Consider the following 27,496-nt stretch of genomic DNA (forward strand, 5'->3'; position numbering starts at 1 on the left):
TCTCCTGCCCCTAATAATCAACTGTTATTGTTTATGAACAATACTACTGTTGTGTAATCCTACTTAGGTTGTCTAAAGGGTTAAATAAAAGTCTGACCACTTCCTGAAAAGTAAAACTGAGAACATGACAGGAAGAAGAGCCCAGTTCAGTTCATACCTTTTTGACAGGCAGCTGCAACAATGCTCAATGTCTGTCAGGGTGCCGGTAACTGTGCCTGCCTGCCTGCCTGCCTGCCTGCCTGCCTGCCTGCCTGCCTGCCTGCTTGCCTGCGTGCGTGTGTGCGTGCGTGTGTGTCATAAAGTCATTTTTTGTAGTGCATGTTTACTTATCTACTATATTTCATGAAATGAGCTTTTTTTTATGCTTTTTCTGTTTTATGTTCTCTAACCCTGTACAGATATTGAACATCTACCTGAGGAAAATCTTCATTGCTTGTATAATCCTGTAACAGCCTCATATTGCCAGTTTATGATGGGACTCCAGGCTCCAACAGAGGACTGAAGGGAAACGATGATGTAACATGCAGAATGAAAGCAAAGTGAGTGAATAAAATGGTTCCTGAATTTTGACTTTGGTGTCATATAGTTTCACACCAGAAGATGGCAGTCACTTAAAGATCGGAGCTGATTAACCTGTACCTTCTTTACATTCATTTATATGAATCTAATATGAGTCTAAGATTAATGGGGTTGGACTTAATTTCTACTTACCTTCATGTCCAAGCACGCTCAACCGGACATGCAGAGAATCTAACAGATGAAATACAATGATAGAAACCAACTCATGTAAACATTAAATGACTGAACATTAAAAAGTCTTGCTGCTTGTGTTGTTTCTTTGGTTTTAGTTGGAACATTTGGTTGTGATTGTTTCCACTGTGGCAGTGCTGTGCAAAACACAAACATGCCAGCAGGCCAATCAGATTAGTCTTGAGATTGTTCCCTCCCATTTGATATTAACACATCAAACATGAATCGTCTGTCAGTGCAGTTTGAAGAGAATCAATCAGAGGATGCTGGTTATACTTTCTATCATTTTCATTCTCAGAACTGGGCGTAAGTATTGGAAAAGATTTGACTACAAATGTATTTCAATTACTGTAATTTGTTTGAATGAATTTGGTTGAATGTTGCTCCTTAATCACAGCGTGTGTTTAATTTGTTTTACAGAATGCAAAGATGCTCCGAGTTTTGACACAAAAACTGTTCAAGTTGGAGAACCTGTGACCTTAACTTGTATCCGGGATAAGTCTTGGAATCTAGCACGCTTATTCTGGATCAGACTTGCTTATGGAAAATTTCCAGAAGTTTTAGGAGGAGCATATGCTTTTGATTCTGAAGTTGTTCATTCAACACCTCGCTTTACAGCAAAACAAGAGCCTGGAAGCTTTGTTCTGCATATTAATGAATCAGAGATGAGTGATTCTGGACTTTACTGCTGTGTAAAAACAAAAGACCTCGACATGACAGTTTTGAAAGCAACATTTCTAAAAATCGAAGGTAAACACAAAAATTACAATTCTTGTAAAAGTCAAGAACCGCTTTTGTTAAAATGTAAACCTGCTCAGATGTAGATCTTTTTGTAATTTAAATCGTAACATGTTTCTGTTTCAATGTGATGTGAGACTCTAACATGTCTTGAGGAATTCCTTTAGTTTTAAAGTGAGTTTTTCGTGTTTTATTTGACCCAGGAGCAGATCCTGATATCACTGCTGACATTCAGACTTATCCATCTGACCAAGCCCGTCCAGGAGACTCAGTGACTCTCCAGTGTTCGGTCCTCATTGATTCTGAGGACAAACTCTGTCCAGGAGAGGACAGTGTGTTCTGGTTCAGAGCCAGAACAGATGGATCTCATCCCAGTTTCATTCATGCTCATGGTAACAGTAGTGATGAGTGTGAGAGACGTGTTGAGAGAGGCTCTCCACAGAGTTGTGTCTACAGCTTCTCTAAGCATGTCAGCTCCTCTGATGCTGGGACTTATTACTGTGCTGTGGCCTCATGTGGGGAGATTTGGTTTGGAAATGGAACAAAACTGAACCCTGAAGGTAAATACATTTTTGGATTCAATTCTGCAGAAAGTGAAAATTAAATATTCATTTCCACTGTCTGTTCCTCTCGTTTCAGCAAACAGTTTATGGTCAGTTGCAGATTCATGGAAGGACAATGTGATTCTGTTAGTTTTCTCTGCTTATTGGGCCATAAGTGTGATTGTCATAGCTGCCCTCATTCACGCCATCAAGACAAAAGCATGTGACTGCTGCAAAGGTATTTCTCTACTCACTGTTTCCTTCTTGCCAGTTGATTCACTGGATTCTCAGTGAATCAGTCAACATAACTATTAAATGAAAAAGACCTCTCTATTCACTGCTGTCAACATTTTTTCATCCTAATTTCATAATCCAGAGCTGCAAACAAATGCTGCAGGAGCCAGAGGTGATCAATGGAGTCAGCAGGTATGGGGATTAATAATCGATCAATAATATTGTAGCAATGACTTCTACTTCTACTGCATGACATGTATGTGCTGTATTTCCATAGAGAGACATGAGGGATTATTCTGCAGTCGTCTTTGCCGTGAAGAAAACTGCAAGCAGAGATGTAAAAGCAGCAGAGCGAGATCAGATCTACGCTGCAGTCAGCGCTTTTGGACTGGATTAGCAGGTCAAACAGTGGATTACTCAGCAGCAATAACTGCACTATGTTAATGCTTTCTCAATTCTACAATTATTTTGTTCTATGTGTATATCAGTTATCATATGTGCATAATTTGGGATGCTATATTCATAAAAATGAAGGACAGCAGGTCAAATTATTGAGCCACATGCAGATACTGTGATACAGATACAGAGTGTGACAATGCCATCATATCATAATAATTAACTTGGTGTTATCTGATAAATCAAGAAATTACAAACTTTAAGTTAAATCGCACAACATCGCTAAATTTTACTTGATTTACACAGCTAGCAACATGACACAGCTAGAGATAAGGTAGAGCTAGCCTAGAACCTGCAACATCACATAACCCATGACATCATGAAGACAATATGTTTAAAAAATAGAATATACCATTTTGATTACTCAATGCATGTTAGTTATTACTAGTACTAGTTCATGTATATTGTACATTTTGGGTAAATGTATCATTATTTCTTCTATCTGTCTAAGATGCAATTTTAAATTTCTTGAAATGTTTTGTAGCACGTTTGCCACCATATATCAATAAAGGTTGAATGACTGACAGCTTTGAATGACTTGTTGAATGCATGACTGACATCAGACATGACTTTTTGCCATAGAAATTATTGTCATTAAGAAAATGATTCAAACACATTCTGTTTCACTGTATTTTATTAAAGCGTAATCAGAAGAGGAAACACACAAAGCTGAGCCTTGGGGTCAGAGACTCTGCTCAGGTACACAAAGGGCCAGTGTGGGGTTAGGTCTGTTCTCATATCAGAGTACACACTTTCAATTTCGATTTACATTCCAGTGTGTTATGATCCTCTGTTTTTGTGTTGTGTGTATTTCCTGTTTTATTTTGTGGTTGTCCTGTTGTGTATTTGACTTCCTGCCCTTCTTTTCCTGTCTGGCATTACCTGATTGCTTCCTCCTGTTTAATTGTCCTCACCTGTTCCCCGTTGTCATCAACCCTGTGTGTATATCGTCTGCATCGTTCCCTCACCTCTCGACGGTTCTTACTGGTTGTGTCCTGGTGCTTTACTTTATTGCTCTCATCAGTCAAGTGCAAAGATCGTGGTACTTGGTAGCCTTCATCTCTGAGGCCTCTTTCCATCCGTCTTCCCTCAAGACCCTCAGTTCAGTCAGGATGATCCTCTTAACCTGCTTAGACCAAATGATGACGTCAGTCCTTGGAGATGTTTAGACGACCTGGGGAAAGTGTAGTATCCCTCCGAGGTCCACCCTCATCTCCCATGATTGTGCCAGTTCCACGAGGCCTTTCTTGGTCTTGTTCTAGGATAATGGTGGCTTCTCCCCTTCCCTGATGAACTGTATTGATGGAGCAGGTCAGTCTGTCTTCTGTCTCACCTGCTCAAGATGTCAGCCAGTGCTCGGTGTCTCATCTATTCATGTGTGTGTATGCTTATTCAAAATGAGTAATATTTATTTGTTTGACACTGTAGGGAGGCAAACCTGGGTCTCTGCAGTGGGGGGTGAATGTTTTACCCCAACACCACCTGCTCTTTATGTCCTAATGTGAAACTGTCACTCTTGTGTGGCGTCACAGCAGGGTGTGTAGTTGAGGTCGAAACTAAAGTTGATTTGCCATGGAAACAAATAGCAAAGCCACATGCAGCAGCTACGCTTGTACATGTATGCTGTGGTTGGCCATCTCTTTCACCTATTGCCAACCACCAAGTGTGTTTACTCAAAATAGATCTGTGTTTCAGTATGAACAGGATGTTTGAAGTACAAGAGGGTGGGGAGGCTTCAGCAGGATTCATAGTTTCCCTGCTCTCTTTGGTTTTAGCTTGGTTGAATATGACACATTGACATGAAAAAGCTAAACATTGTCCCTGTCCCTAATGTAATGAGGCACAAGAGGAGAGACAATAATGAGGCCATCAGTAACAGTGAATCATCCATTGTCTCAGGTACGGCAGTATGGGAGACTTTCAGATGTCAGCTTGATCAAAAGTAAGATCGTGTGGGTGTTGGGACTTCTGTTGCCCAAAGCAGAGCGCCATAACCTTGACTGCTTCAATGCAAATGTGCAGTGACAAACAGTAGATGAACTTTGCTCCTAATAATTAATTCTTAATCTTTATGAATATTACTACTGTAATCCTACTGATCTTGTCTAAATGTTTTAAAGAAGTCAGACCACTTCCTGACATTAAAACTGAGAATATGACAGGAAGAAGAGGCCAGTTCACTTCACACCTTTTTGACAGACATCCGCAACAATGATTAACGTGTGTGTGTGTGTGTGTGTGTGTGTGTGTGTGTGTGTGTGTGTGTGTGTGTGTGTGTGTGTGTGTGTGTGTGTGTGTGTGTGTGTGTGTGTGTGTGTGTGTGTGTGTGTGTGTGTGTGTGTGTGTGTGTGTGTGTGTGTGTGTGTGTGTGTGTGTGTGTGTGTGTGTCTCTCTCTTCTATCTGTCTGCTACTAAGATGCAAGATTTTAATTTTCTTCAAATGTTTTGCAGCACATTGGCCACCATATATCAATAAAGGTTGAATGACTGACAGCTTTGAATGACTTGTTGAATACATGAGTGACATCAGACATGACTTTTTGCCATAGAAATTATTGTCATTAAAAAAATGATTCAAACACATTCTGTTTCACCGTATTTTATTAAAGTGTAATCAGTTTGTTTTCTCTGCTTATTCGGCCATAAGTGTGATTGTCATAGCTGCCCTCATTCACGCCATCAAGACAAAAGCATGAAAGCAAAGTGAGTGAATAAAAAGGTTCTGAAGCTTTGACTTTAAGTTTTCCACCAGAAGATAGCAGTCATCATGTAAAGATCAGAGCTTGATGTAACACATTTTACACATATCTAAGATGAAGTGACTGAACATGAACATGAGAGGTGGAGGTTAAGTGGATTAAAAGCAAAAACCTGATGCAACAAAATACAGAATATGATTTACATACAAATCTTTCAAATACATTGCAATTATATTCCACTGAGAGATCTATACATTTTATATGAATATAATACAAGTCTCACATTTATGTGGTTGCACTTAATGTCTAATTACCTTCATTTGTAATCCAACAAGAATCCAACAGGTGGAACCCAAAATGGCGAATAGTCGACAAACCACAGCAAAATCACATTAAGTATTTTGATGGGATCACTGCTCGTGTCAATGATAGAAACCAACCTTATGAAAACCATAAATGACAAAGCCTTGCTGCTGATGTTGTTTCCTGGGTTTAGGTTGGAACATTTGGTTGCGATTGTTTCCACTGTGGCGGTGCTGTGCAAAACACAAACATGCCAACAGGCCAATCGGATTAGTTTTGAGATTGTTCCCTCCCATTTGATATTAACACATCAAACATGAATCGTCAGTGCAGTTTGAAGAGAATCAATCGGAGGATGCTGATTATACTTTCTATCATTCTCATTCTCAGAACTGGGCGTAAGTATGGGAAAAGGTTTTACTACAAATGTATTTCAATTACTGTAATTTTGAATGAATTTGGTTGAATGTTGCTCCTTAATCACAGCGTGTGTTTCATTTGTTTTACAGAATGCAAAGATGCTCCGAGCTTTGATACAAAAACTGTTCGAGTTGGAGAACCTGTGACCTTAACTTGTATCCGGGATAAGTCTTGGAATCTAGCACGCTTATTCTGGATCAGACTTGCTTATGGAAAATTTCCTGAAGTTTTAGGAGGAGCATATGCTTTTGATTCTGAAATTGTTCATTCAACACTTCGCTTTACAGCAAAACAAGAGCCTGGAAGCTTTGTTCTGCATATTAATAAAACAGAGATGAGTGATTCTGGACTTTACTGCTGTTTAAAATCAAAACGCCTCTACATGACAGTTTTGAATGCAACATTCCTAAAAATCGAAGGTAAACACAAAAATTACAATTCTTGTAAAAGGCAAGAACCGCTTTTGTTAAAATGTAAACCTGCTCAGATATAGATCTTTTTGTAATTTAAATCGTACCATGTTTCTGTTTTAATGTTATGTGAGACTCTAACATGTCTCCAGGAATTCCTTAAGAATTCTATTGAAGTGAGTTTCTCTTGTATTGTTTGACCCAGGAGCAGATCCTGATATCACTGCCGACATTCAGACGTTTCCATCTGACCAAGCCCGTCCAGGAGACTCAGTGACTCTCCGGTGTTCGGTCCTCATTGATTCTGAGGACAAACTCTGTCCAGGAGAGGACAGTGTGTTCTGGTTCAGAGCCAGATCAGATGGATCTCATCCCAGTTTCATTCATGCTCATGGTAACAGTAGTGATGAGTGTGAGAGACGTGTTGAGAAAGGCTCTCCACAGAGGTGTGTCTACAGCTTCTCTAAGCACGTCAGCTCCTCTGGGACTTATTACTGTGCTGTGGCCTCATGTGGGGAGATTTGGTTTGGAAATGGAACAAAACTGAACACTGAAGGTAAATACATTGTTCTGTTAATTTGAAAAATGGAGATATATGTGTATACTGAGTCATATAAAATTCACTGAGGTTTATATAACTATCTAAATATCATCAAAAGGCAAACTTATATTATCATTATACTTTACTCATTGTGAATTTTCATTGTAGGAAGCAGCACGCAGGCATTTGAGGTCAATATGATGGTGCCACTGTTATCTGCTGCTTTGGCCGTTAGTTTGATTGTGCTCGCTCTCCTCATTTACAACATGAAGAAAAAAACACGTCACTGCTGCAAAGGTAAGAGAGTTCACACACACACACACACACACACACACACACACTCTAACAGTATTTTGTAGGAACTAAATTGGTTTAATGTCTTCAGTAAATCAAGCAATGAACCTTGAACACTTGTAGTGATTATTACTGACTGCTTGTTCATTTTATATTCCAGCTGCAACATTCGGTGCTGATCAGCAAAGTCAGCAGGTGAGAAATAAAATATATTTATTTTAAAGTAGTAATATTTTTCTTTCAAAGGGACAATAATTGTTTGACATTAACTTGAGATTTTGGGGTTTGTCGTTTGATGTCCCGAGCTGGACATTAAAATCCTAATAAACGTTAAAATATTGTCAAATACTATGATTGTCAATGACTAAAATAGGCACACACTAAAATTTAAAGAGAATCTCTCAAATACAAATTTTGTCATGTTATTACATGTTGATGGAAGATGGAAGGAACCATTTAACCCCTCAGACCCAGTTATTAAATATTTCTTTCACAAAACAATTATTGAGGTCACTTACCTGCTTTCATTAAACTCCATTCTTGCGTGACTGAAATAGCAACAGTAGACTCTGAGTTGACAGTTGACCTGCTAACTTTGGGTGGGGTTTCTGTGTGTAAGTTCTTCACTCTGATAACACTTGTCTGTATTTCCTCAGAGAGATGAGGACCTGTTGGTTTATTCTGCACCAAACTTCACCAGGAGGAACTTTGGTGATGCAGGAGAAAGGCCTGTGAGAGCCGCTGAGGCAGAAAGCACCTACGCTAGAGTCAGAACTTAAGGTGGAGTCTCATTACTTAAGCTTGGAAGATCAAATTTACTGTGACATTGTTCTGCAAAATGACCTAATTTAATAGTTTGGCCTTCGCTGATACCTTACCTTTGTAACTAACTAATAGCTTGAGTGAAGTCTTCAATAAAAGAGTTATGATAAAATGAAGCAGATGCGAAAAAAAGTTTCCTGTCTGTGTAAAGAAATGCTTTCCACATTTCTAAAGCTTAAATTGTGAATTTTGGGTGATCAAAAATGGATATGAATAGACGTGTTCATGGTGAAGATTACATTTCCAAATACAATCTAAAGAGCCCAGCATCAATAACACAGATGGTGTAGTTAGATAGTGGCACCTGAACTGACAGGGTGAGCCAGTACAGGAGAGCCAGGCCAAGTGTTTTACATTAAGTTTGCAGCTTAACATGACTTCTGCATGTAGTTACAGGGGGAGAGTTCAGACTGCATGGGAAACAAACAGCAATGAACGTAGGACATAATATTCATGTCCAAATCTAATGGATATGTATATTGATATGGATAAACAAGCTTTATTAACATGGCATTTCATAGCTAATTTCACAAAATCTCCTGTAGTCAGTCAATGGTGTCTAAACTTTCAGTCTCTCTATCTATCTGTCTGTAAGTGTGAGCTTTCATGATACTTGCGTTTGTCTGGTTTCCTGTTTTATTTTGTTCTCCCCTCTGTTCTCATTTCTTTGCCCTTGATGATTGTTGCCCCCCCTCCCTTATTGGTTTCACCTGTGTCTCATTGGTTTCCCTTTGTTCATGTTCACCTCCTGTCACATGTCTTTGTCTAGCCGTCAGTTGTCCAAGTGTGTTTAGACTCCATTTTGTGTTACCCTTTGCCAGTTTGTGTTGTTATCTTGTTCTGTTGTTCCAGTTATGGGCCCTGTTTCTTGTTTTCTCCTGGTGTGGATCCTGTTTTCTGCTGTCGTTTTCTGGATTCCTCCTTTGTACCTTGAGCTACTTCATTAGTGCCTAGTAAGTGTTTATATGTCTGCTTTGTGTTTGTTGTGGATAACCCTTGCAAATGTGGCCTAAAACGATTTATACATGTAACAATTGGTAGATTGAAGTTCTGAAAATTTTATAGGTCATTTTTTTGTTTAAATATGGAGCTTAGTTTGGAATTTCATGTTGCAAAAGTATATTCATGCATAAGTTGGTGCTTATATCCCAATTAGATGATTTCAGTTATCTGCTTTCACCACCAATGACTCTGAGGGTTAGGGTCTGGTGTTGATTCTGGTGTTTATTCTTCAGTCAGGATCTGATTTGGGTGAGTGATGTTAATGGATGATACTTGTGTTGAATGTTAAACTGCCATTGAAACTACACTGAGGTCCATGTCTGAGTTCAGATGCAACATGGGGCAGCCTGGCTCTGGATGGTAGATCAGTTGTCTGGTTCAGTTCCAGCCTGTCATTGTCCCTTAACAAGACATTGAACCTCTCACTGCTCCTGATGTGCTGGTTGATGCTGTGCGTAGTATGTCCCTGCCACCAGTGTATGAGTGGGTTAACACGAGGTCATTGTAACATCTCAAATTGAAAAATGACTCAGGTTTCCTTGTTCACATTGAAAGAGGCATTGTCTGCTACCCGAGCTGATTAAATGTCGTGTGCTTCATCTAATGGAATAAAACAAGTTTGAAAGCTTTACTTTTGTTTGTTCTGTGTTAGTTTTTCTAAGTGTTATTGGTCTTTTTGTTGTTCTTTTCCTGCATCCCTTCAACTGCTTGAATTAAAATTGATGAGATAAATATTCATTTTATCTCCTTTTTCTGATTAGATTGTGGTTACTGTCCTCTCTGAATGTCTGAAATAGTCGAACATCTTGTTGATTGTGATTAAAGCTGCTGGTCTGTTAGAGCTTGTTCCTGCCAAAAGATGGCAGCAGTGTGTAAGGAGATGGTGAAGGTAGACTACACAAGTCAAAGCTGAGAGGCCTTACAGTAGGAACCACAGTTCACACGGGTTGATAAGGCACACATGGCTTAACTTAAACATGCCTTGTTGAAGTTATTTTAAGTTAAATGCTATTATTCTGAGCTTGTTACGATGTTGTCTTGACTTCGACAAGACAACATTGTCAACATTCGAGTATGAAAAGGTGGAATGAATACCATCTCCTTCCACCTGCAAATTGTTCTGGACCAAACAGTGCAACAATTGAAACAGCGACTTTGAACACAATGAAATCATCAGACCACAAAAGCACAAAAAATTATGATAAAGCACTGTCACATGTGTATATTAAAAACACTGAGCTGATATTAGCATTGTGGTACAACTACAGCCTGTGTGGTTAATACACTGAAAAAAGCAGCCAATCAGATTGATGTTAAGTTGCTCCCTCCCTTCTGATTGTTCCCTCCCCTTTGATAAAGTCTCATAAACAATAATTGTTTTGCAGCACATTCTAATTTACCCACTGTGTGCTGTGGATAATCAGAAAATGCTGATTGTATTGTGCATAGCGCTTGTTCTCTCAATTGGCGGTAAGTACAGCATATGTAGATCAGAACGTTCATATTCAAGCTTACTTTATCTTAGGTATTGTTTTCCCTTGAACAGTAAAATATGTGGTGATGTACAGTTTATAAAATCTTTGTTACTTATTTCTCTGCATTTGATTTGTTTTTCAGGATCAGACAGTCACAGCTTTGTGACAAAAACTGTTGGTGCTGGAGACGATGTGACTCTAACATGTACACGCAACTCTATAAAGTCAGGAGAGTTGATGTGGATGAAGCTTGTGACTGGAAACCTGCCTGAAGTTTTAGCAATCACTTACACATTTGGTTCTGGGTTTTCCAGAGTACTTGGCCCTGACATTACAGTAGAGGAAGAACCTGGATCCTTTATTCTTCATATGAAAAATATAAAGAGAAGTGATGCTGCTTTTTACTACTGTACAGAAGTCGCTGGACTCAACGCAGCAATTTTGAATGCAACTCTTCTGAGAGTCAAAGGTAAACAAATTGATGATGGCAAAACATTTTGTATTTCTGTCTCCAGACATATACTGGATTTCTGATCAGGCAAATTCATTACAATGAATATGTTCACACTGAATGATGCCTGACTTTCAACTTTCAAATCCATGTCTGAAAAGCATTTTGTTGTTTGTAATATCATTCAAAACTGATGCAAACAAGAATAAGGGTTATATTATGCTTTTTTGAATAAAAACCTGAATTATGTTTGAGGATTGATGGAATCTCCAGGTTGGATGTATTTCATGTTGCTTCATACTATGCGTTCTTTCTGCATTACAATTTAATTTTCATAGAAGACAGTAGGAATATATTCACCACTTGTTTTTTGTTTCCCAGGGCCAGAACGTGATATCAAAGCTGTCATTTTCCCACCTGATCCAGTCCGTCCAGGAGACTCTGTGACTCTCCAGTGTTCAGTCACTTACTATGAAGAAAAAATCTGTCCAGAAGACCGTGTGCACTGGTTTAAAGCCAGATCAAATGAATCTAACCCCAGTTTGATTTATGCTCATAGAAACAGTGGTGATGAATGTCAGAAGGGCCTGATTCCCCCTGTACAGAGTTGTTTCTACAACATCTCCAAGAACGTCAGCTCCTCTGATGCTGGGACTTATTACTGTGCTGTGGCCACATGTGGGGAGATTTGGTTTGGAAATGGAAGACAACTGGACATTGAAGGTGACTATCATATCAATCAGGAAACTGCCGATTGAGTATTCTATTTGAAGTTATGGAAAGTCAAGAAAATCAATGATCAACTAATGAAACATCAAAAGCTACATTTTCATTTGTCCCTTTTCCCGGCAGATGCAGATTCACATAAGACCAGTTCCATTCTGTTCCTGTTGTCTGCTGCTTTGATCCTGAGTCTGATCGTTGTAGTTTTTCTCATTTACGCACTGAAGTACGGCGACGGTAAGCAAACTCCAACCCCAATGTAGTAAAAAAGGGTTTTGATTTACTAGACTTCTCTGGATTGATATCAACACTTATTCCCGAAGCACAGTTATGAAATTCCATCAATATTGTTGTTTTTGTATTTTTATAATCCAGCCTGCTTTTCACGGCAACCACGGACGGCAACAACTAACAGTGATCAGCAAGGTCAGCAGGTAAGAAATGTGATAATAGAAACAACATGAATGTCTTTTCATTGTCATTTAGATGTGTATGTGTATATGATGAAATTATTTAAAATTGGGGTTTTTGTTTTATATTTCCATATTTCCTTACAGAGAGGCGAGGACTCTTTGGTTTATGCAGCACCGAGGTTTGCCAGGAGGAAGCCAGACCAAGGCCTGAGGAGAGATGCAGCAGCAGCGGGGGAGGAGAGCGTCTACTCTGATGTGAAGGTTTACCTATGAAATTAGTCACCTCATTTAACCCAGAAATACATTGCAAATTTCCAAATGGGCTTTTTGTAAATCTAGAATCTAGTCTTTAAGAATGAATTTACCAAAAAAACGTTCTATCAATGGACTGACCAACCTGTCTGTCTATCTCATTGTAATACATACTCAAGTATTGGATTTAACACTTTTTTTATTTTACAATAAAGTGTTGAATCCATCGGGTTCAGTCATGACATGTTTTATTTTGGTTGTAGAATGAAAGAGTTTTGCTAATAAAATGTGATTTATTGATTCATCCTCTACACATCTTGTTCAGCACATAAATGCAGCACAGGGGCAAGTGAAGCATTGCAAGAGAAAAGGAGGTTGTCCGATAAAATATGAACCACATTGTTGATGGATAATATCATTCTATTTTATTTGCTGTTGTTCACAGACACAGTAACAAAGGTGACTTGTTCTTATGCTGGTTGAACAAAGGCTTTGTGGTTTGGCATCATGTTTGTAATATTCTTAAGCTAAAGAGAGGTCTGGACCTGCATAGGAGCATTTATATCAAGTTTGTGCTTTCTGATTTTTTTTTTCAGCTTCCGTCTAAAATTACAATAATAATTATATCTAAAAATTATTACTGGGAGAGATGTAACACGCCCACAGCAGTTGTTGGCAAGACGTAAGACTGCATATTGCTGAGATGGGATGATGTCAGAATGAACTCTTGCATCAAGCAAACCTAGGCGCCTATGCACAATCTTCGCGATCAAAGGGTGTCTTGTTTAGAACTGCTGCAGGATTCAGAATAACGCCCAGCTAGTCACACACAAACACACATAGTGGATAAACAACACACTTGGACCAATCATGCAGCGGACACACCCATATTTTGCAGTTGGTAAACAAATCATCTTTTTCTCTATCGATTGGTTGTGTCTGCTTTCCAAGACTATGTCCCTGTGTTAGAGTAAAACTTTTTTTTGACTTGAGCAAAACATTCTTCATGGAAAACGATTCAAGGGTTTCAGACAAAAATGATGGAAACTCTGCTGGATGCAAGTGGGTGTGGTCGGCATGGGTAGATGAAGCTGATCCCAAAGAAGAGGGAAAAATCCTATTGATTCTACAATGTCATGTTTAGATGTGATGAGCCAAATCTTCCTGTTATCGACAAAGTGAGTGTAAATGTCCACAAAATCTGGTTACAGTAGATTCATTCATTCATGAGATCCGGCACTTTTTGTCCTATGTGAATGGATGCAGATAGACCCATGGAAATTCGAATTTATGACATGAGATACAAACTATCTGTCGTAGGGTTCTTCCTCCAAACTCCACAAACACCAGGCGTCGTCGGAAGATATTGTTGATATTTTATTATGAAAATATTCACGATACAAAACAAAATGCACAAAGACAGCCAAACAAAAAAAATACCTTAAATAACTTTTTTCTCAATTTAAGAAAAAAAAGGAGTTCCTCACTAACAGTTTTTCAAAAGAAAACTCAATCCAATCCAATAGCATAAATGTCAGTGTTACCTTTGTTGTAACCAGACCACATCTGCCGGCTCCCAGGCTGAAGGCAGTCTCTTTATGTCCCTAGCCCCTCCCACTAGGCTTAAACAATTTCACAAAAACAATTAACACAATTTCTAATCACAACACAGCAGTCGTAGCTTCCTTAAACCCAAATAGAAATAACACAAATTATTTTGATTTTTATCTCATTCTTTAGCAATGGAACCATCTGTTACCCAAAAATAGTACTACAAACCAAAAACATATGACATCATCGTGAAAGTGCTCGAAAACATTCTTTTTCAACAAAGGAATAGTTACGCCTCAGTTTGGCCAACCAACCCTGGCTGAGACACTGCTGAGCGAACGTGCAGCGCATCTCAACCACATGGTGCGCGTATCTGACTGTTTGTGTAAATGTATGTTTAGACCGACCGCAGAACCACCAAGTCGGCACCTTTGGTTGCACTACTGACGGAGAAAAAATAACGGGGTTTATTCAAAACCGAGGGAGAATGGATAGGAGGGAGGGGGGATGTGCGTGTGTGCGCTGACCACAGTCATTGACGGGGCTGCGCCGTCACAGTGCCGCTCCGTCACACTATCTTCTAAAGATTATCCAAGGAAAAGTTGCCAAAATATTCAAAGGATAGCTCATGTGTGATTTCCTTGTTTGTTCAAACTTCCTTGTTCAAAACATTGGACCAACAGATTCAGTTTCTATCTATGAACCCAAGATATCAAGCAGGGACAAGTATCACGCTGAAGCTGTTAGCAGTATGACCTTTGATGAAATTGTTGTATCTAAGTAATTTTTGTGTGTTTTGGCCATAGTTGTAAATGCATTTGGGTCGCAAAATATCAAGGTTTATAGTGTGAATATTGTCACACAACTGTGTCCCGATCGCAGTGCGTTCTGGTTCAAAGTTGGTTCTGGTAAAACCCATCCAGACAAACATCTACACAAACATGTAGACGATGTGTAGACATTGACTACACAAACGCGCCAGGTGTGCTCTCACATCCTGTTGCATGCAAAACAGAGGAGACATAACTATAGGATGTGAGAGGCTGGTGTGCACAGCAGCTCCTGTGTCTGATGTAGCTACCTTACTACATTCAAGTGATACATGGCTGAAAGCTCTGACTGAAGGAGCACTCCAAGGCCCATTGCTGAGGGTAAGACCAGGGAAGGCCTAATACCCAGAAAGAGGCCAGCACTGGGGCTGCTAACCCTGAAGCCACAAAATGTCTTCTCACTTATTAGATACGTCTTGATACTAGATACATTCAGTCACTTGCCTATGACTGAAGCTTTTGGCCAGGAGAAGATGTTATCAACACTGAACCTCTTGGTCCTCCAGTTGGTGGGTCAGCAGTGATGGACAATCTTCTAATGGCTTCTGTCTCAAATCCTCCCTCCCGTTCCAGAGCCAACAAGATGCTCCTCTTCCTTCCCCAACCTACGAGTAGCTATCTTCCCGATCCTTCCTGCTATTCCCAGACTGTAAGCATCTTCCATGCTGACTGTGCCAGGAAACCCCTTTGGCCAACCTCCGCTGGAAGAAGCCATGCCTGCCATCCTCTGTCTCTGCACTGTTGGACCAGATCCTGGTACTTGTTGGCCTTCCTCTCTGAGGCCCTTCCATCTGTCTTCCCACAAGACCGTCAGTTCAATCAGGATGATCCTCTTCACCTGCTTAGACCAAATGATGACATCAGGCCTTAGAGATGTTTAGAAGACCTTGGATAGTGTGGTATCCTTCCCAGGTCCACCCTCATCTCCCATGATTGTGCCAGTTGCAGGAGGCCTTTCTTGGTCTTGTTCGAGGAGGATGGTGGCTTCTCCCCTTACTTGATGAACTGTATGGATGTGTCCGTCCTTTGTCTCACCTTCTCCAAGATGTCAGCCAGTACTCTGAGGAACTTGTCTTGGTATATCTAGCCCTGGCTAAGTGCATAACTCTTTCCCCACCTGGGGAGCTTCATTGGTGTTTGGACAGTGCCAAACACTGACCAGAGAAGGAAATAGATGTGGAAGCCTCCAAAGCATGGGCCATGTGATCTTCCACATTGGCAACTCCCACTGAGTGCAGGCTCCGTGTGATTCAAGTTCTTTCGCCCTACCTCCTCCAGGTGTCGGACCCCGGCTTGGAAGATGGCTCTCCTTTGCCTTGGGTCTGCTTTTCCTTACTGCTGGAAGTCGTTGATTGGAAGTGTCCCCATGCACAGGTTCCCTAAAGTGTGCTTCCACCTCAGTATGTCTCTGCCTGTGCCACTGATGTGTCAGCTGGCCATTTGTGTACTGATCTTAAGGTGACGCCTGCACTTTACTCCCCTCTTGACTCCTTCCACGGATGTCAGAGGCACTTCTTACCAGACTTTGAACTTGCCTGGTAAACCTGAGCCCTCGATCTTTCTCAGCCACTTGTCTGCCTGTTCCACTGACTTGGATGTGTTGCATCACACCACCTAGACATTCTAGATTACTCTAGATTCGAGTACTTGTCCTTCTCTACCTGTAACAAATTACTTTTACTGATACTGACTGACTAATTTTAAACACTGATCAAAGTAGTTTCAGTCTCACCAGCTCTTGCTCACTTTCTGGTCTGAATGTGTTTGTTTTATCTATATAAATATATTTTCTTCTCTAAAAATCCTTTATTAAAATATTTTGTTCAGAAGATTTTTTTGTGCAACTGATCAACTGTGTCATCTCACAGCAGGGTGTGAAGCTGAAGCTGAAACTCAAGTTTGTTTGCCATGGAAACAAACAGCAAAGCCACATGCAGCAGTTACGCTTGTACTTGTAAGCTGTGGTTGGCCATCTCTTTCACCTCTGGCCAACCACCAAGTGTGTTTACTCAGAATAGGTCTGTGTACATGCATCAACAGGATGTGGGGTGAAGTACAAGAGGGTGGGAAGGCTTCATTTAGTTTGCTTTAGTTTTATCTGAATTGAATACGACACGTGGACATGAGATTCTGCTCCATCTCAATCATAACATGTGATTCCACAGCTAAGCATTGTCCCCTGTCACTAATGTAACCAGGTACAAGAGGAGAGACAACAATGGGTCTGTCAGAAACAGTGAACCATCACACGATCAGACACGACAGTATGTGAGGCTTATAAAGGTTTTCATCCTGCATGATTACTTTTGTAAGGGAAAAATATGGATAAATGCAATGAAGAAGTTGGGGGTTAACAAAGGTTACATTTCTAATCAGGATACTGGCTCTGACAGTCTGTGTTTACTACAAAGGATTGGATACAAAGCTTTGTTTTGTTTAACAGGCCAGGTTGTATTCGATTCTTTCATCTGGAATTGATAAAGATAGACTGCATTTCACTCTTAGTTCATGAAAATGTAGAGCTTAAAAGAGACCTGAAAGTGTCACACTAGGTAGGTTAAATATGTTTATATGTATACATGAGATACAAAATCTTTTAAACAAATACATTTAGGACCAGATCTGCGAAATGATCCTTTGTGAAATTGTGGTCTCGTATTTTTCTTTTCAACATGAAGGTGCCCCAGAACATTTATTGAAGATTGATATCTGAAAACAGAGATATGTCTTGTATGGTTGGCTCATTTAAGCACTTAAACTAATGTTAGTTTGCTGTGTGAGAACAGGTTCCTTTTCAGTTATCAGAGAAAAGGGGCCGGGTGGTCAAAAGCAGTTAGATTGTGGTGGGTGGTGGGACTTATGTAGCCGAAAGAAGAGCACCAAAGCCCGACTGCTGCAATGCAAAAGCTCAGTGACAAACAGATGAACTATGGGAGTGTTTGTCTCACTGTCCTGCCCCCAATAATCAACTGTTATTGTTTGTGAACAGAGCTACTGTTGTGTAATCCTACTTAGGTTGGCTTAAGGGTTCAATAAAAGTCTGACCACTTCCTGAAAAGTAAAACTGAGAACATTACAGGAAGAAGAGCCTAGTTCAGTTCACAACTTTTTTGACAGGCAGCCGCAACAATGCTCAATGTCTGTCAGGGTGCCTGTAACTGTGTGTCTGCCTGCCTGCGGGTGTGCCTGCCTGCGTGTGTGCCTGCCTGCCTGCCTGCGTGTGTGCCTGCCTGCGTGTGTGTGTGTCATCAAGTCATTTATTGCAGTGCATGTCTACTTATCTAATATATTTCATAAAATTAGCTTTTTATGTTCTCTAACCCTGTACAGATATTGAACATCTACGTGAGGAAAATCTTCATTGCTTGTATAATCCTGTAACAGCATCATATTGCCAGTGTATGATGGGACTCCAGGCTCCAACAGAGGACTGAAGGGAGACGATGATGTAACATGCAAAATGAAAGTGAGTAAATAAAATGGTTCCTGAATTTTGACTTTGGTGTCATATAGTTTCACACCAGAAGATGGCAGTCACTTAAAGATCGGAGCTGATTAACCTGTACCTTCTTTACATTCATTTATATGAATCTAAAATGAGTCTAAGATTAATGGGGTTGAACTTAATTTCTACTTACCTTCATGTCCAAGCACGCTCAACTGGACATGCAGAGAATCTAATAGGTGAAGTCCTAATGTAGAAGCCAACTCATGTAAACATTAAATGACAAAGTCTCGCTGCTCGTGTTGTTTCTTGGGTGTGAGTTGGAACATTTGGTTGCGATTGTTTCCACTGTGGCAGTGCTGTGCAAAACACACATGCCAGCGGGCCAATCAGATTAGTCTTGAGATTGTTCCCTCCCATTTGATATTAACACATCAAACATGAATCGTCTGTCAATGCAGTTTGAAGAGAATCAATCAGAGGATGCTGGTCATACTTTCTTTCATTCTCATTCTCAGAACTGGGCGTAAGTATGGGAAAAGGTTTTATACAAATGTATTTCAATTACTGTAATTTGTTTGAATGAATAAGGTTGAATGTTGCTCCTTAATCACTGCGTGTGTTCCATTTGTTTTACAGAATGCAAAGATGCTCCGAGCTTTGACACAAAAACAGTTCAAGTTGGAGAACCTGTGACCTTAACCTGTATCCGGGATAACTCTTGCAATTTAGTACGCTTATTCTGGATAAGACTTGCTTACGGAAAATTTCCAGAAGTTTTAGGAGGAGCATTTGCGTTTGATTCTGAAGTTGTTAATTCAACTCCTGGCTTTACAACAAAACAAGAGCCTGGAAGCTTTGTTCTTCACATAACAGAAACGGAGATGAGTGATTCTGGAGTTTACTGCTGTGTAAAAACAGACAGCCTCGACTTGACAGTTTTGAATGCAACATTGCTAAAATTTGAAGGTAAACATAGAATTTATTATTCTTGTTAAAGTCAAGAACCTGCTCAGATGATGACCTTTTTGTAATTTAAATCGTTATATGTTTCTGAATCAATGTGATGTGAAACTCTAACATGTCTCCAGGAATTCCTTAAGGATTTTATTGAAGTATTAGTATGACTTTTCATGTTTTGTGTGACCCAGGAGCAGATCCTGATATCACTGCTGGCATTCAGACGTTTCCATCTGACCAAGCCCGTCCAAGAGACTCAGTGACTCTCCAGTGTTCGGTCCTCATTGATTCTGAGGACAAACTCTGTCCAGGAGAGGACAGTGTGTTCTGGTTCAGAGCCAGAACAGATGGATCTCATCCCAGTTTCATTCATGCTCATGGTAACAGTGGTGATGAGTGTGAGAGACGTGTTGAGAGAGGCTCTCCACAGAGTTGTGTTTACAGCTTCTCTAAGCACGTCAGCTCCTCTGATGCTGGGACTTATTACTGTGCTGTGGCCTCATGTGGGGAGATTTGGTTTGGAAATGGAACAAAACTGAACCCTGAAGGTAAATACATTGTTCTGTTAATTGAACAAATGGAGATAGATGTGCATACTGAGTCATATAAGATTCACTGAAGTTCAAATAACTTTATCTAAATCTCATCAAAAGGCATTATAATTATACTTTACTCATTGTGAATTTTCATTGTAGGAAGCAGCACGCAGGCATTTGGGGTCAATGTAATTGTGCCACTGTTATCTGCTGCTTTGGCCGTTAATTTGATTGTGATCGCTCTCCTCATTTACACCATAAAGAATAAAACATGTCACTGCTGCAAAGGTAAGAGAGCACACACACACACACACACACACTCTAACATGTGTTGATTATTACTGACTGCTTGTTCATCTTATATTCCAGCTGCAACAGTCTGTGCGGATCAGCAAAGTCAGCAGGTAAGAAATAAAATATATCTTTAAAAGTAGTAGCAGTTCACTTTTTGTATATTAGTTTACTTTAAAAGGGATTCACATTTTTAACAGAATGTCTGAAATGTAAATTTTGTCGTATTATTGCATGTTGATGGAAGATGGAAGGAACCATTTAACCTCCCAAACCCACTTTTAAACATTTTTTTCACAAAATAATTATTGAGGTCACTTACATGCTCTCATTAAACTCCATTCTTGCTTGACTGAAATAGCAACAGTAGACTCTGAGTTGACCTGCTATCTTTGGGTGGGGTTTCTGTGTGTAAGTTCTTCACTCTGACAACATTTGTCTGTATTTCCTCAGAGAGATGAGGACCTGTTGGTTTATTCTGCACCAAACTTCACCAGGAGGAACTTTGGTGATGCAAGAGAAAGGCCTGTGAGAGCCGCTGAGGCAGAAAGCACCTACGCTAGAGTCAGAACTTAAGGTGGAGTCTCATTACTTCAGCACAGAAGATCAAATTTTCTTGTGACATTGTTCTGCAAAATGACCTAATTTAATAGTTTGACCTTTGGTGATAGTGTTCCTTTGTAACTAACTATTAGATTGAGTGAAGTCTTCAATAAAAGAGTTGTGATAAAATGAAGCAGACGCGAGAAACGATTCCTGCCTGTGTAAAGAAATGTTTTCCACATTTCTAAAGCTTGAATTGTGAATTTTGGATGTTCAAAAATGGATATGAATAGACGTGTTCATGGTGAAGATTACATTTCCAAATACAATTTAAAAAGCCCAGCATCAATAACACAGATGGTGTAGTTAGATAGTGGCACCTGAACTGACAGGGTGAGCCAGTACAGGAGAGCCAGGCCAAGTGTTTTACATTAACTTTGCAGCTTAACATGACTTCTGCATGTAGTTACAGGGGGAGAGTTCAGACTGCAGGGGAAACAAACAGCAATGAACGTAGGACATAATATTCATGTCCAATTCTAATGGATATGTATATTTATATGGATAAACAAGCTTTATTTACATGGCATTTCATAGCTAATTTCACAAAATCTCCTGTAGTCAGTCAATGGTGTCTAAACTTTCAGTCTCTCTCTCTATCTATCTGTCTGTAAGTGTGAGCTTTCATGATACTTGCGTTTGTCTGGTTTCCTGTTTTATTTTGTTCTCCCCTCTGTTCTCATTTCTTTGCCCTTGATGATTGTTGCCCCCCCTCCCTTATTGGTTTCACCTGTGTCTCATTGGTTTCCCTTTGTTCATGTTCACCTCCTGTCACATGTCTTTGTCTAGCCATCAGTTGTCCAAGTGTGTTTAGACTCCATTTTGTGTTACCCTTTGCCAGTTTGTGTTGTTATCTTGTTCTGTTGTTCCAGTTATGGGCCCTGTTTCTTGTTTTCTCCTGGTGTGGATCCTGTTTTCTGCTGTCGTTTTCTGGATTCCTCCTTTGTACCTTGAGCTTCTTCATTAGTGCCTAGTAAGTGTTTATATGTCTGCTTTTTGTTTGTTGTGGATTACCCTTGCAAATGTGGCCTAAAACAATTTATACATGTAACAATTGGGAGATTGAAGTTCTGAAAATTTTATAGGTCATTTTTTGGTTGAATATGGAGCTTAGTTTGGAATTTCATGTTGCAAAAGTATATTCATGCAGAAGTTGGTGCTTGTATCACAATTAGATTTTTTCAAATATCTGCTTTCACCACCAATGATTGACTGGTGTTGATTCTTCAGTCAGGATCTGATTTGGGTGAGTGATGTTAATGGATGATTCTTATGTTGAATGTTAAAATGCCATTGAAACTCCACTGATGTCCATGTCTGAGTTCAGATTCGACATGGGGCAGCCTGGCTCTGGATGGTAGATCAGTTGTCTGGTTCAGTTCCAGCCTGTCATTGTTCCTTAACAAGACATTGAACCTCTCACTGCTCCTGATGTGCTGGTTGGTGCCGAGCGTAGTGTGTCCCTGCCATCAGTGTATGAGTGAGTGAACATGGTCATTGTTAGTTTTTCTAAGTGTTATTGGTCTTTTTGTTTTTCTTTTCCTGCATCCTTTGAACTTCTTGAAATAAAAATTGATGAGATAAATATACATTTAATCTCCCTTATCTGATGAGATTGTGATTGCTGTCATCTCTGAATGTCTGAACTAGTCAAACATCTTGTTAATTATGATTAAAGCTGCTGGTCTGTTAGAGCTTGTTCCTGCCAAAAGATGGCAGCAGTGTGTAAGGAGATGGTTAAGGTAGAATACACACGTCAAAGCTGAGAGGCCTAACAGTAGTAACCACAGTTCACACAGGGGCTTAACTTAAACATGCCATCTTGATGTTATATTAAGTTAAATCCTATTATTCTGAGCTTGTTGGGATGTTGTCTTACGACCATTTTGCAGACGCTTTTATCCAAAGTGACTTACATTACATTACCACCCTACGCAGAGGGGGGAGCAATTGAGGGTTTGGTGCCTTGCTCAGGGGCACCTCGGCAGGGACTCGAACCGGCAACCCTCAGGTTCCCAAGCGGAGGCTCTACTCACTGAGCTACTGCCTCCCAACTACTGTCTTGACTTGTGTTAATCAACACATTCGAGTATGAAAGGGTTGAATGAATATTGTCTCCTTCCACCTGCAAATTGTTCTGGACCAAATAGTGCAACAATTGAAACAGAGACATTGAACACAATGAAATCATCAGCACACAAAATGATGGTGAAAGCACTGTCATGTGTGTATATTAAAAACACTGAGCTGATATTAGCATTGCAACTACAGCCTGTATGTTTAATACACTGAAAAAAGCAGCCAATCAGATTGATGTTAAGTTGCTCCCTCCCTTCTGATTGTTCCCTCCCCTTTGATATAGTCTCATTTACATTAATCGTCTTGCAGCACATTCTAATTTACCCACTGTGTGCTGTGGATAAACCAGAAAATGCTGATTGTATTGTGCATAGCGCTTGTTCTCTCAATTGGCCGTAAGTACAGTATATGTAGAATGTTCATGTTCAAGCTTGCTATGTCTTAGGCATTGTTTTCCCTTGTACAGTAAAGCAGGTGGTGATGTACAGTTTATAAAATCTTTGTTACTTACTACTCTGTATTTGATTTGTTTTTCAGGATCAGACAGTCAAAGCTTTGTGACAAAAACTGTTGGTGCTGGAGACGATGTGACTCTAACATGTACACGCAACTCTGCACAGTCAGGAGTGTTAATGTGGATGAAGCTGGTGACTGGAAACCTGCCTGAAATCTTAGCAATCACTACCACATTTGATTACGGCTTACCCAAAGTACTTGGCCCTGACTTTACAGTAGAGCAAAAACCTGAATCCTTTATTCTTCATATGAAAAATATAAGGACAACTGATGCTGCTTTTTACTACTGTAAAGAAGTCGCTGGACTCAACATAACAATTTTGAATGCAACTTTTCTGAGAGTCAAAGGTAAACAGATTGATGATGATGAAGCTAAATTTTTTATCTCTGTTTATGCCGGGCATGAACTTTCTGAGTGAGCAAATTCATCACATAACATGCATGATCACACTGAATGATGGCTGCCTCAATTTGTGTTTTTGTAATATCTTTCAAAACTGATGTAATTATTAAGAAATAAAGGTTACGTTGTGCTTTCTCAAATATAAACCCAAATTATTTTTGAACAGGATTGGATTTTGGACACAGGTTGGATGTATTTCATGTTGCTTCATACTATGCGTTCTTACTGCAGTACAATTTCATTTTCATTGCAGACAGTAGGAACATTTTCACTGCTTGTTTTTTGTTTCCCAGGGCCAGGACGTGATATCAACGCTGTCATTTTCCCACCTGATCCAGTCCGTCCAGGAGACTCTGTGACCCTCCAGTGTTCAGTCACTTACTATGAGGAAAAAACCTGTCCCGAAGACCGTGTGTACTGGTTTAAAGCCGGATCAAATGAATCTAACCCCAGTTTGATTTACGCTCATGGAAACAGTGGTGATGGATGTCAGAAGCCCCTCATGCCCCCTGTACAGAGTTGTTTCTACAGCTTCTCTAAGAACGTCAGCCCCTCTGATGCTGGGACTTATTACTGTGCTGTGGCCTCATGTGGGGAGATTTGGTTTGGAAATGGAAGAAAACTGGACATTGAAGGTGACTGCCGTTTAGGTGTAATTCTGCACAAAGAGAAAATGTAATATTTATTTCCACTGTCTGTTCCTCTCATTTCAGCAAACAGCTTATGGTCAGTTGCAGATTCATGGAAGTTTGTTTTCTCTGCTTATTCGGGCATAAGTGTGATTGTAATAGCTGCCCTCATTCACGCCATCAAGACAGAAGCATGCGACTGCTGCAAAGGTATTTCTCTACTCACTGTTGCCCTTTTGCCAGTGGATTCACTGGATTCTCATTGAATCAGTCAACATAACTATTAAGTTAATCTTTATTCCCTGCTGTCAACATTTTTTTCATTCTTATTTCATAATCCAGAGCTGCAAACAAATGCTGCAGCAGCCAGAGGTGATCAATGGAGTCTGCGGGTAGGTAAAGTTATAATGGATAGAAATTGTAGTAATTACTGCTACTACTGCATGACATGTATCTGCTGTATTTCCATAGAGAGACATGAAGGATTATTCTGCAGTCATCTTTGCCGTGAAGAAAACTGCAAGCAGAGATGTAAAAGCAGCAGAGCGAGATCAGATCTACGCTGCAGTCAGAGCTTTTGGACTGGATTAGCAGGTCAAACAGTGGATTACTCAGCAGCAATAACTGCATTGTTTACTCAATTTTACAATCAGTTTGTTCTTTGTGTATATCCTTTCATCATATGTGCAACAATGTGGGATGCTATATCCATAAAAATGAAGGAAGTAAAATTATTGAGTCGCATACAGATACTGTGATACAGATACAGAGTGTGACAATGTCATCATATCATAATAATTAACTTGGTGTTATCTGATAAGTCAAGAAATTACAAATTTTAAGTTAAATCGCACAACATCGCTAAATCGTACTTGATTTAGACAGCTAGCAACATGACACAGCTAGAGATAGGGTAGAGCTAGCCTAGAACCTGCAACATCACATAACCCATGACATCATGAAGACAATATGTTTAAAAAATAGAATATACCATTTTGATCACTCAATGCATGTTAAAGTTTTTACTAGTACTAGTTCATGTATATTGTACATTTTGGGTAAATGTATCATTGTTTCTTCTATCTGTCTAAGATGTAAGATTTTAATTTTCTTCAAATGTTTTGTAGCACGTTTGCCACCATATATCAATAAAGGTTGAATGACTGACAGCTTTGAATGACTTGTTGAATGCATGACTGACATCAGACATGACTTTTTGCCATAGAAATTATTGTCATTAAGAAAATGATTCAAACACATTCTGTTTCACCGTATTTTATTAAAGCTTAATCAGAAAAGGAAACACATTGTGTGGGGTTTGGTCTGTTCTCACATCAGAGTACACACTTTCAATTTATTTTTACATTCCAGTGTGTTATGATCCTCTGTTTTTGTGTTGTGTGTATTTCCTGTTTTATTTTGTGGTTGTCCTGTTGTGTATTTGACTTGAGGAGGCAGTGGCTCAGTGGGTAGTGCTTCTGCTTGGGAACCGGAGGGTCGCCGGTTCGAGCCCCTGCCGAGGTGCCCCTGAGCAAGGCACCAAACCCTCAATTGCTCCCCCCTCTGCGAAGGGTGGTAATGTAAGTCGCTTTGGATAAAAGCGTCTGCCAAATGATCGTAATGTAATGTACTTGCTGCCCTTCTGTTTCCTGTCTGGCGTTACCTGAATGCTTCCTCCTGTTTAATTGTCCTCACCTGTTCCCCGTTGTCATCAACCCTGTGTGTGTATCTCGTCTGCATCTTTCCCTCACCTCTTGACGGTTCTTACTGGTTGTGTCCTGGTGCTTTACTTTATTGCTCTCATCAGTCAAGTGCAAAGATCTTGGTACTTGGTGGCCTTCCTCTCTGAGGCCTCTTTTCCATCCGTCCTGCAGTCCTGCACCAAGCCAGCATGTGTGCCAATGTGCCTCTCTCTCTGTCCCTGTGCTTGTTGCTCTTGGTAGAGTGTGGTACACTGAGCCACACTCTACCAACCAATTTGCAACTCCCACTTAGTCCAGGCTCCTTGTGATGCAAGTTCTGTGGCCCTTAACCTTTGCTGTTCCTCCTAAAGGTTTCGGAACTTGGCTTTGATCATATCTCTCCTCTCGCTTGGGTCAACCCTGCACTTGAACTCTTCCACCGTTGATGATGGGGTAGCTGTAACTGTCCAGACCTGATGTATAAGCCTACTGACATGAAGCTTGGTGGAATTCCAAGCCACCTGTGAAGATGTTTATTCACTTGCCTCTCAACTCATTCCGCTGGTGTCATAGGCACTCCATAAATTAATGTAATTATAGCCAACTGAGCCTTGGTAGACGGCAATGCTGGAAGAACCAAACATTGAACTTGCCTCGTAAACCTGACCCCTTGTTATTCTCAGCCACTGGTCTGCCTGTTCCACAGGCTTGGATGTGTTGTTTCTGTGAGAGAGAGATGCATCACATTGTAGATCAGATTATCTGTTTTCCTGCTCTAACCGTAACAAGCTATTTTTGCTGATGTAGTTTTTATGATGACCTTAGGCATTTTTCAAGCTGACTCAACTTCATGCTCACCAGCCAAAAGGTGACAACAGTGGCTGAAGTAGCATGGCAGGCAGCTGCCTACCCAACCCCTCCTACAGGAGGGAGGATGTACTTGGTCTACCACCACAATCTCTAAACTGCCATCTTCATAGTGGCTCAAGAAGCTTGTTCAGGCTCTGTGTCCTGACAGACATGTTAAACACTGAGCACACTCATTTCAATCTAGTAACAGCCCCAGCTCTTGATCACTCTCTGGTCTGACTGTTTTTATGTCTCATCCATTCATGTGTGTGTATGCTTATTCAAAATGAGGAACATTTATTTGTTTGGTGCTGCAGAGAGGCAAACCTGGGTCTCTGCAGTGGGGGGTGAATGTTTTACCCCAACACCACCTGCTCTTTATGTCCTAATGTGAAACTCACTCTTGTGTGGTGTCACAGCAGGGTGTGAAGTTGAGGTCGAAAGTAAAGTTGATTCGCCATGGAAACAAATGGCGAAGCCACACGCAGCAGCTACGCTTGTACATATGTACGTATGCTGTGGTTGGCCATCTCTTTCACCTATGGCTAACCACCAAGTGTGTTTGCTCAGAATAGATCTGTGTTTGAGTATGAACAG

The 27,496-nt window shown here is 40.2% G+C and overlaps 2 protein-coding genes across 2 annotated transcripts in view; one reads left to right on the forward strand and one right to left on the reverse strand.

The window, feature by feature from the left end:
- Positions 1 to 27,496, reverse strand: part of LOC142999642 (uncharacterized) — a 141,591-nt gene that overhangs the window by 37,805 nt on the left and 76,290 nt on the right. The gene's annotated exons all lie outside the window — the stretch shown is intronic.
- LOC142999620 (uncharacterized) lies at positions 2,975 to 12,561 on the forward strand. The gene is made up of 8 exons (XM_076149243.1): positions 2,975 to 2,994; positions 3,745 to 3,826; positions 3,983 to 4,031; positions 6,878 to 7,023; positions 11,767 to 11,860; positions 11,990 to 12,097; positions 12,236 to 12,294; positions 12,418 to 12,561. The coding sequence occupies exons 1-8, from the start codon at positions 2,975 to 2,977 to the stop codon at positions 12,544 to 12,546; spliced, it is 687 nt and encodes a 228-aa protein (XP_076005358.1). The 3' UTR covers positions 12,547 to 12,561.

Source organism: Genypterus blacodes, unplaced genomic scaffold (genome assembly GCF_046128005.1).
Source record: "Genypterus blacodes isolate CSIRO-AG114 ecotype Tasmania unplaced genomic scaffold, CSIRO-AGI_Gbla_v1 ptg000044l_1, whole genome shotgun sequence".
Taxonomy (NCBI): Eukaryota; Metazoa; Chordata; class Actinopteri; order Ophidiiformes; family Ophidiidae; genus Genypterus; species Genypterus blacodes.

Coding starts and splice junctions, on each gene's coding strand:
- LOC142999620 (XM_076149243.1), top strand. CDS start 2,975: ATGACACAGCTAGAGATAAG. Junction 4,032..6,877: donor GAACTGTATTGATGGAGCAG/GTCAGTCTGTCT, acceptor AACTCTGTCCAG/GAGAGGACAGTGTGTTCTGG. Junction 12,295..12,417: donor GTGATCAGCAAGGTCAGCAG/GTAAGAAATGTG, acceptor ATTTCCTTACAG/AGAGGCGAGGACTCTTTGGT.